Source organism: Vigna umbellata, chromosome 10 (assembly GCF_029865625.1).
Source record: "Vigna umbellata cultivar VRB3 chromosome 10, Vumbellata_1.0, whole genome shotgun sequence".
In the NCBI taxonomy this organism is placed as follows: Eukaryota; Viridiplantae; Streptophyta; class Magnoliopsida; order Fabales; family Fabaceae; genus Vigna; species Vigna umbellata.
In genome coordinates, this window is record NC_142174.1 from 554837 (window position 1) to 564303 (window position 9467).

Here is a 9467-nt window from a genome sequence, read left to right on the forward strand (position 1 = left end):
AACACGTGACGTGTCTCTCAACTCGTGTGATGAAGTCTGCAGGGTGCACGTGAGGAGCGGCCCACTGAAGCAATCAACCAATTACAACATTTTTATCCAAAATAACCATTTTCTTTGTTTTTATTTTCCCAGCTATGCATACTGTTAATGTTGTATTGTTTGATATTTAATTTAAATAAATTTTATATTATATAATCGCCTTTTTAAGAATTTAATAATATTTTTAAATTAAATATATAATAAATGGAGATACTTAAATATTAATTTTGTCTTTTTTTTAAGGTTGTTCAATTCAATTATAATATTTGTGTTTTAATTTCGGTTAATTTAGTATTTTTTATAACCTCATTTAAATAATGTATTGTCAGTGTTGTTTCCAAAATTTTTATTTAAAAAATATTTGTGTATCAGTATTTAAGGATTTAAGATTTATAATTTATAATTTATAATTTATAAGTTTAAAAGTTTAGAATTTAGAATTTAAGATTTAAGATTTAAAATTTAAATTTTATTGTATAATATATACAACAACCTAACATGTAATAATATAGTAGTATAAATGCATCATTAACACGTGACATGACATGACATGGAATATATAATGTATAAATATATGTATACCGGTGGTATAAGGTCAAAGAGCCTTGAAATATATGTGTCTTCTAGAACTTGAAGAATAACTGCACCTTAGAAGTGTGGACTTCAGGATTTACACAAATTAAAATATTATTATAAATTAGCTTTTATTAAATTAATACCTCGTCTTAAATATGAGAATTTATATTACTAGACACACATCCATATAAGAGTAAACTAAAGTCTCTTACATTTTTTCACAAAATTAATATTTCCAAATAAATAAGAAAGGCAAACATAAACACTAACATTCACAAACAAACACACAGTAAGCGAGAAAAAACCACTCCATATAAATAAATTTAAAATATTGGGTTTGTACATTTTTTATATTTTTATTTATTTTTTAACTATTTTTCTTTTATATTAATCATATAACTAATTATATATAAAGTGTAATTATTAGTTTAAATATTATTTTTAGGCATGTTTTACACTCAATATTTTCATTACTTTTGTATCTATAATTTTTCTCTTGTGCTCACATTCTTTGAAATTCATTTTATTCTCCATTAGTTTGAATTCCAACTTTGTATTTCTGGTTACCTCTCCCGCGTGGACACACCATTTGGCTTATTTGCAACCACTTATTTATATATATAAAAGATATTTGTGTACTATCATGAAAACAATTCCAAAAGTGTTTTGTCAAAGTTCCAAAGAATTATGAAGAATTTTATATATACTATTGGTGGTTCGAGTCAATAAATTATCTTTCCGTACTTGGAAAATAATATATTGTTTTCTTGTTGTAGATGATATAAATATTAACAAATAATTATTTATCTTTTCATTTGGTGAATATTATAAACATAATAAACTTTTTTAAGTAAAATGGATTTACATCCTTGACTAATTTAGTATCACATTGTACTAAATTTATAATGTATAAAGATAACAATAAATAAACTCCTTCTGTGATATTTATAAACTTTTTTTCTATTTTAGAAGAATCAATGCATTGTATACCAGAATTAGTATAAATAATATCTGATTTTTTTAATTAAATATAAAGACAATGATTGATATGCGTATATTTGTCTCATCGTTATTTTTATATATATTTCAATATTCATCTTATTTTTTCACGTTTAAATTATTAAAATATTTATAATTTATTAGATAACTTAATAATATATATACATATATAATATTACTATTTAATTTTGTAAAAAAGTTTATTATACATTTTTTAATTATTTGATTTGTTCTTTATTCATAAATCCTTTTAATTTTCTAAGGTTATTTATTCAAATTACAATCTTGATGACATTTTTTTTATAGCTATGTTTAAATATTTACAATTTATGTGAATCAAATAGTTATCAAATCACAAATTTGATTATTTTTATTTTTTTTTATTTATTATTTTTTTTAACATGAAAATGATTGATTCTCTTAATTTTAAGGTTTCAATTTTGGTTCACTGTGTATTTTATATGATTTTTTCTATTTTGTTTAATTATTATTTGGTATTCTGATTTAAAATTTATATAATAAATTTTAATAAATTTTATTCGTAGATATTTGACATAGAATGTGATTTTTTTATACAATATATTTTTTTTCGTATTTTTTAAAACTAATTATTTAGTATTAAACCAGGAAAAAGATGTTTATCTGCACATGTACTATATCCAAGGGGAATGAGAGATAAACAAACTTTTCTCACTTCATTACTATTCCTACATATACTAAATACAATAATAAATATAAATTAATTTATTTTTTAATAAAATAAATATAAAACATCTCTATTGAATTATACTTTATTTTTGTGTATAGTTTTCCATAATTATACTAACTTAAATATGTAATTTCACTTCATATTATCATTTTTAGGTAAATATTTTTGGAATGATACTTTTTAAGGAAAATGTAGTACTTTTAAAAACATTGGCCCATGATTGACCCTTGCCCATAAGTGTGATCCCTGTAAGACTTCTACGAACATTTTGATTATAAGCGTTTTTTTTTTGTACGTTTTATGGACTCCAATCTATATAAATCAAGGCCTATAAAGATTATATATTAATAAGTTTGATTAGATGCTACTAAACCCTTCAACCTTAAAAGGAATTTTGGATCAGTTTAATTGTTTGATTGTAAAACACCATCATTTAATTAAAAAATAAATTAGTTATTAAATTATTTTTGAAAATAACATATTTTAAATCTAAGCAAAAAATAAAATAGTTGACCACAAAATCTGAAACTAATAATCCAATTGATGTGTCTCACTTCAATGCAATTTAAATCAAATTCAATCTAATTTAAATCGAGTTAGATTAAATTTAATAAAAGAAATACAAAAAAATCACTTAGTATAATATATATTTTCTTTTTCGTTAAATTAAATAATAAGTTTGCTCAAATTCAAAATCTAATATATGTATACTTTTTAATATTAATTAATAAATCACACGTGTCATCTATAAAACGAAGAAAAATATTTCATTATAGTGGTGAACCTTTATTCTATATATTAAGACGTATCTTTCATTGAAAAAACACACAATTAGATATTTTCTATAATCAGCCGAAAATTATATTAAGAAGAAGCCGAAATAAAATTATTTTAAAATAATCAATAAGTTGTCATTTTAATGTTGTTAAATATACTGTTTAAATAATTTAATTTTATTATGGAATGCGCTAAAATATAGCATTAAACCATACCATTATTATAATTTGCATAATTTTTAATTTTTTTTTGTTAAACTAACCCGCCGACTTGCAAAAAAATGTTTTTGTAGGATATGTGTAAGTTCTTTAGGACTGTCCTTCTTACGTTTCAATGCTTAAGTTGTCTCCTCCGAATGTTTTTATTTTTGAACGGGAAGTGAGATACTGCAAAAGACACTTTGATACTTAAGTTAGACGTGATCTAATGAATTGTTTATTATAATTGAGTATGTTGAATATAGTTGAACGTACATGGCTTTTGGCCTTGACCTTATATATATAAGTCATCTCATGATCCAGCATAGATCCAATAAAATAAAAACAAACTTACCTTTAGATTCGATTAGATAAACAATTTATCAACATCTTTAATCAGATATCGTTAATCAATATCATTTAATCATTCTACTATTATTCTATTATCTGTTGAACTATTAATCCAATAATAACTTAAACATTGATCTAATTATGATCCAACATCAATAAAATCATTTAATCTAATTGATGGTTGTTGATGTAGCAAATGGATCTATCGGTCCTGAATGTTAACCGTTTAATACTATATATCAGACATAATGTAAGACATATCAACAAATTTAACTCTTAATCATTAAGGAGACCAAATATTTGAGTTAACACAGGATCAACCCAAATTTTTATATAATAATATTTTTTATCAATGTTAATGGTTAGTTTTGTTAATGAAAAAAATTAAATTCATAATATCTTTCGTCCTCTTTTTGAAATATTTCAAACTAACTTTATATTTTCTAAATGATAGCGTGAAAAATTAACTGATAATCTCTTTTTTCGCGTTTTCTCTGAGTCAATGTCACGGCTCCCACAACCTATTAATATATTCACGTTGTCATTAAATCAAATTATATGCCTCAGGTACACCTCTTTTGCGTGTTCAATTTTGAAACAAACGTGTTTATTTATTTATTTTTAAAAATAAAATATAATAAATTTTAATTGGATAGAACATCCAAAGAGTGGTTTGTAGTTGGGAGCCGGGACCGTGTGGATCATTGGATGTCTTGATCCAAAAGTAGCTTCCTCAACCCTGCTCCCTCCTACATTCCTCCTTTTCAGGAATTCCAACTCAACTCAGCGCTGTAAATTCTGATTTTCCACGAAAGGTCCGATGAAATTGTTGTTGTCTCTCATCCTCCTCTTCACACTGTTCTTGCCTTTCGCCTCTGCCTCCAACACCTCCGATCTGTTCGAAAGGTGGTGCAAGGAACACGCCAAAACCTATTCTTCCGAGGAAGAGAAACGCTATAGGTTCCGCGTGTTCGAGGACAACTATGCCTTTGTCTCCCAACACAACCAGAACGCCAATGTTAACAATTCTACCTACACCCTCTCCCTCAACGCTTTCGCCGATCTCACCCACCATGAATTCAAAACCTCACGCCTTGGATTTTCCCCTTCCTTGTTTCGATTCAAGCGGGTTCAGAATCAACAACCCCGTCACCTTCTACACCTTCCTTCTGAGATCGATTGGAGACAGAGTGGCGCCGTTACACCCGTCAAAGACCAAGCAAGCTGCGGTACTCCCCATATCTTCTTTATACGCCCTTTTTAAAAATTATCAAATAGTTTTACTTCTTAGTCGTCGAACATTCCTCTTTGATCATTCATGATGCGATTAAATAATGCCCATAACTAGTGGCAGTAGTACCTAACTCTCACTCCAAGAGCTCAATTTTGAAGTTGTATTAGACAGCAGCTTAGGCTACACATTTCTTCTTGTAAGTACTTTTGGGAAAGAAAAATAAAAAAGAAGTTAAAATTATACACTACAGCAGCCTAGTAGGCTTTATTGGACCATCTATTATAGCCCGCTCGCATATGTTAGTTGTGCAAATTTCATATTGGAGATACTTAATCCTTCGCCTGAAGGTTATGTTAGAGATTGTACACTAACTAGTGATATAATAAATAATGTAATATATGGGGAGGAGAGCCATCTAATTATGAAGTTTGGTCAGTTTTAAGATTCTATGAAAGAATATTCCAGTGGTTTATGCAACCATTTGTGAATATGGAAACCTACCAATTTTATGCTCAGGCTGTGCTAGAGATTCTAGCATACTTGGTAAATGGCTTATATAAAGAAACAATCTTCACTTGATGAATTCGCTTTTCGGGGTATGCTAATCTCAAATCCAAATTCCAATATTTTTTATTTATAATTAGTAAGTAGTTTTAAAGAGATAATTATTTTTCTAAATGCAAGTGGTAAAAAGTAGACTTTAATTTTAACTTTAACTCAACCTTACAAAATTGGCTTGTAAGAGTAAAGTTTGCACTTACATATATACTCCAAATTGGTCTTTAATAACTATGATACTTTCAATATCTTCCTCTCACGTCGAGGTATATACATCTCTAACGTGAGACTATACATTAATGGGTGGTCCGATAGCAACTCAATAGCATGTAGAACAATAAATCCACAAGCATAAAATTTCGTTAGGATAGGTTCTAATCCATGACCATGTTAATTAAGTCTAATTCAATCGTACATAATCTGCTTGTAATGTGAGATTTGTAGCTTCATAATTACTATAAATTGGTTTTATCTCTAATCGATATGAAACTTTCAATCGTAGGTATAACTAGATTATTATTAGGAGTTTAGGTAGTGTTTAATTGGCCTCTAATTTGTCAAACAACTTTTGTATGGTTAGCTGGTTTTACGTAAAACCAGCCGCCACTATGATTTGTTCATGATACTTTTGAAACTAGAAAGCTACTTATCACTCTTGAGTCTTGTATATTGTGCAAAAATTCTTTGGTTGATTTTGAATTCGTCCTTGGTGACCTACTATTTGTTCTTCTTGGACTTTTTAGTTGTCACTATGATTTGTTCATGATACAATTCAGTGACAACTTAAGATGTGTGTTATCTAGGTGCATGTTGGGCGTTCTCAGCTACTGGTGCAATTGAAGGTATAAATAAGATTGTTACTGGGTCTCTTGAAAGCATTTCTGAACAAGAATTGGTAGATTGTGATACATCCTACAACAGTGGTTGTGAAGGTGGACTAATGGATTATGCATACCAATTTATCATTGACAACAAAGGGATCGATACAGAGGATGATTATCCATATCAAGCTCGGCAACGGTCTTGCAATAAGGACAAGGTATTTTTGCTTCTTCAGCCGCTTTACCTCCAATATGTTGAATTGTTAAGTTTCAGTCTATCAATTGTATACCCACACCTGTTGGTTCAAGCACCATATTGCATGATTTCTCCTGTAACTAGATCTTGAGATCAAGAGAAAAGAAAAAAAGAAGATAAAAATTGTTAGAGTCCACCGAGTATGACTGAAATTAATCAGTGTTTAATATGTGACTTCTGGTAACAAGGGTCAAAAATCAGAAAACTGCTTGTGAAATTTATTGTCTTTCTTTTCTTCCTTCTCTGTTTATTTGTTTTTCTGATATTAGTATGTTTATTATCTGTTTTCACCTTTCTTCCTGCATCTAATCTACAGTTAAAAAGGCGTATTGTTACAATTGATGATTATGCTGATTTGCCTCCGAACGAGGAAGAGCTACTAAAGGCCGTTGCTTCACAGCCTGTAAGTGTAGGCATATGTGGTAGTGACAGAGCTTTCCAGTTGTACTCACAGGTTGGTAGTCCAATGATCAATATGAGCACTGACTTATTCGTATTATTATCACATATATCTGTACTATCTATCTTAAAATTAACAATGGCTATAAAATATCGATGTTTTAGGGTATCTTCTCCGGACCATGCTCAACTGCTTTGGATCATGCAGTATTGATAGTAGGATATGGTTCAGAAAATGGAGTTGATTATTGGATTGTAAAGAACTCATGGGGAAGATATTGGGGAATGAATGGTTACATACACATGATACGGAACAGTGGCGATTCCAAAGGGATATGTGGAATCAACACGTTAGCTTCATATCCTATCAAGACCAAGCCTAATCCTCCTCCTCCCCCAGCTCCTGTAAGATGTAATCTGTTCACTCACTGTTCAGAAGGAGAAACATGTTGTTGTGCCAAGAGCTTTCTTGGAATATGTTTTTCTTGGAAATGCTGTGGGTTAACTTCTGCTGTGTGTTGTAAAGACAAGCGGCATTGCTGCCCCCTTGATTATCCAATTTGTGATACAAAAAAGAGCCAATGTTTAAAGGTTAGTATGAACTCCTTACCTGTGCTCATCACAAGTAAATGATGTAATATGGTGCCCAAAACCTGGATATCGATTTGCAGACGTTTATGTCACAGTAAAACATATTTCAATTCAACAATTTTTAGTTCATTACCATTTGATGCAATTCTTTACTAAAAAATACTAACATTGTAGTATTCCACATAAAAGAGAATATATCAGAAAATTGTGTAATTAGCATTGCATTTTTAATAAAACAAATATACTTACTGACTTTCTCTATACTTGCAGATTACAAATGAGACTACAACAATCACAACCGGAAATCAAGATTTCTCCAACAAGCCAAGAGGTTGGAAATCTCATTGAAGTTTTTCAACATCATCCGTTTGTATGATTCATAGTTGCTATCCTATTTATTTGTGTTAATGGGTTATTTTATCACGGGTAGCCTATTAGCGCTCAAAAGGAATCAAGTTTTGACAAATGGATTGTATTCGATATTGTGTAAGGATATTGATTGGATAAGCCAGTAGGGAATGCTTGTACAACCCTAATAACATATCAGTTCTATTATATAGAGGAAACGTTTTTGTTTTAGCTACAATCGCTAGCTTCTAAAATTGTGAATAACTACATTGGGAGTTTGTCCATTTTAAAGTTGTCGTATGTGATTTTCATATCAATAAATTCTACCAATGCTAACTTGTGGGGTCTTTACATCATGATGCTTGAGTTTTGACACATATGCTTGAAATTGATTATGAACTATAACATAAATGAAGTATAATATGAATAGAATACGTTCAGATCAACTTCAGTTATAAAATTACATTAAAACTAAAACATGCAAATTTTTTTTCTTTAGGAAATCTTAGAATTATTTATTTAAGTCCAAAACAAAAGGAGTTAAGACAGGGAGGTGACAGATATTGACAATATAAACCACCCTGAATCCTCCATCAGTGCCAGTTCTGCCAATGTAGATGTGTGTTTTTGTTTGCAGGCTAAGTGAAATCGGATAACCAATTGTATAAATTTGGATTAGTAATGCTCTGATCTTAGTTTGCTCACCTCAAACCTCAGTCTGCAGATATAGTAGACTTCAAACTAATAATCAAATATGTTCAACAAAACTCTAGTCACAAACTAAAAATTGTCTCCACACCAATAATTCCAAAATTGCAAATCCTATTAAAATCGAAACAGTTAAAGCCAATGAACAGTCATAACAATTCACATCCACTTAGCACTTAAAAGAGCAAGTTATTGAAAAAGCATTACTAAAAAATACGAACACAGAAGAACATCAAATCATGTGATGTGCATTTTTATTCTAAAACAGAATATGCTTCTAACTGTCTGCATCAGGTGGCGAAATGAGACAGATAGATTAAATATTCTATTAGCCTGCAGCACTACTTGTATTGAATCCGCAGATCAAATGGCATATACTATCTTTATCTATCAAGTAACGCAGTATATAATGGGTATCACAGTAAAGAACAAAAATGCAAGCAGAGTTTACGCACGAAAAGAATTTACAACTATTTTCTCAATATGTTGCCACGAAGTTACACTTACAAGCAACAATACATTGGGTATAGAGTATAAATCACCAATCAAGAAGAATTGGAAGAAGAGGGAAAAACATCTTTAACAGCAGAAGCAGCAGTGAGGTAATTAAGAGTGTTCTTCAATGTTTCCTTCTCCCTCTTCAATCTGGCGGCGGTGTCCTCCAATTCAAGCAGCGCTTGTTGCTCCCTTGGCGCGCCCTCGAAGGTGCTGCCAACGAAGAACGAGAACGTCGTTGGAAACAGGTTTCTTCTCAAATCCCCAACCTCCTTCTCCGGTTTCCCTCCCAACCGGTTGGATAACCGGATAACGTCCTTCATGTAGGTCTCCACCTCGGTGGCCAGCCCGTCCAGATCGAGGTCGGTGGAGGGAGATGGCCGGTCCTCCAGCCACGTCACCTGCGCGA

General features: G+C 30.4%; 1 protein-coding gene across 1 annotated transcript; it reads left to right on the forward strand.

The window, feature by feature from the left end:
• Window positions 1–4317: 4317 nt before the first annotated feature.
• Window positions 4318–8146, forward strand: LOC124842921 (cysteine proteinase COT44). Its single transcript, XM_047319532.2, has 5 exons — window positions 4318–4877; window positions 6244–6479; window positions 6834–6971; window positions 7082–7507; window positions 7778–8146. Exons 1-5 carry the CDS (start codon window positions 4469–4471, stop codon window positions 7853–7855), a joined length of 1287 nt encoding a protein of 428 aa, XP_047175488.2. The 5' UTR covers window positions 4318–4468; the 3' UTR covers window positions 7856–8146.
• The last annotated feature ends 1321 nt before the right edge of the window (window positions 8147–9467 follow it).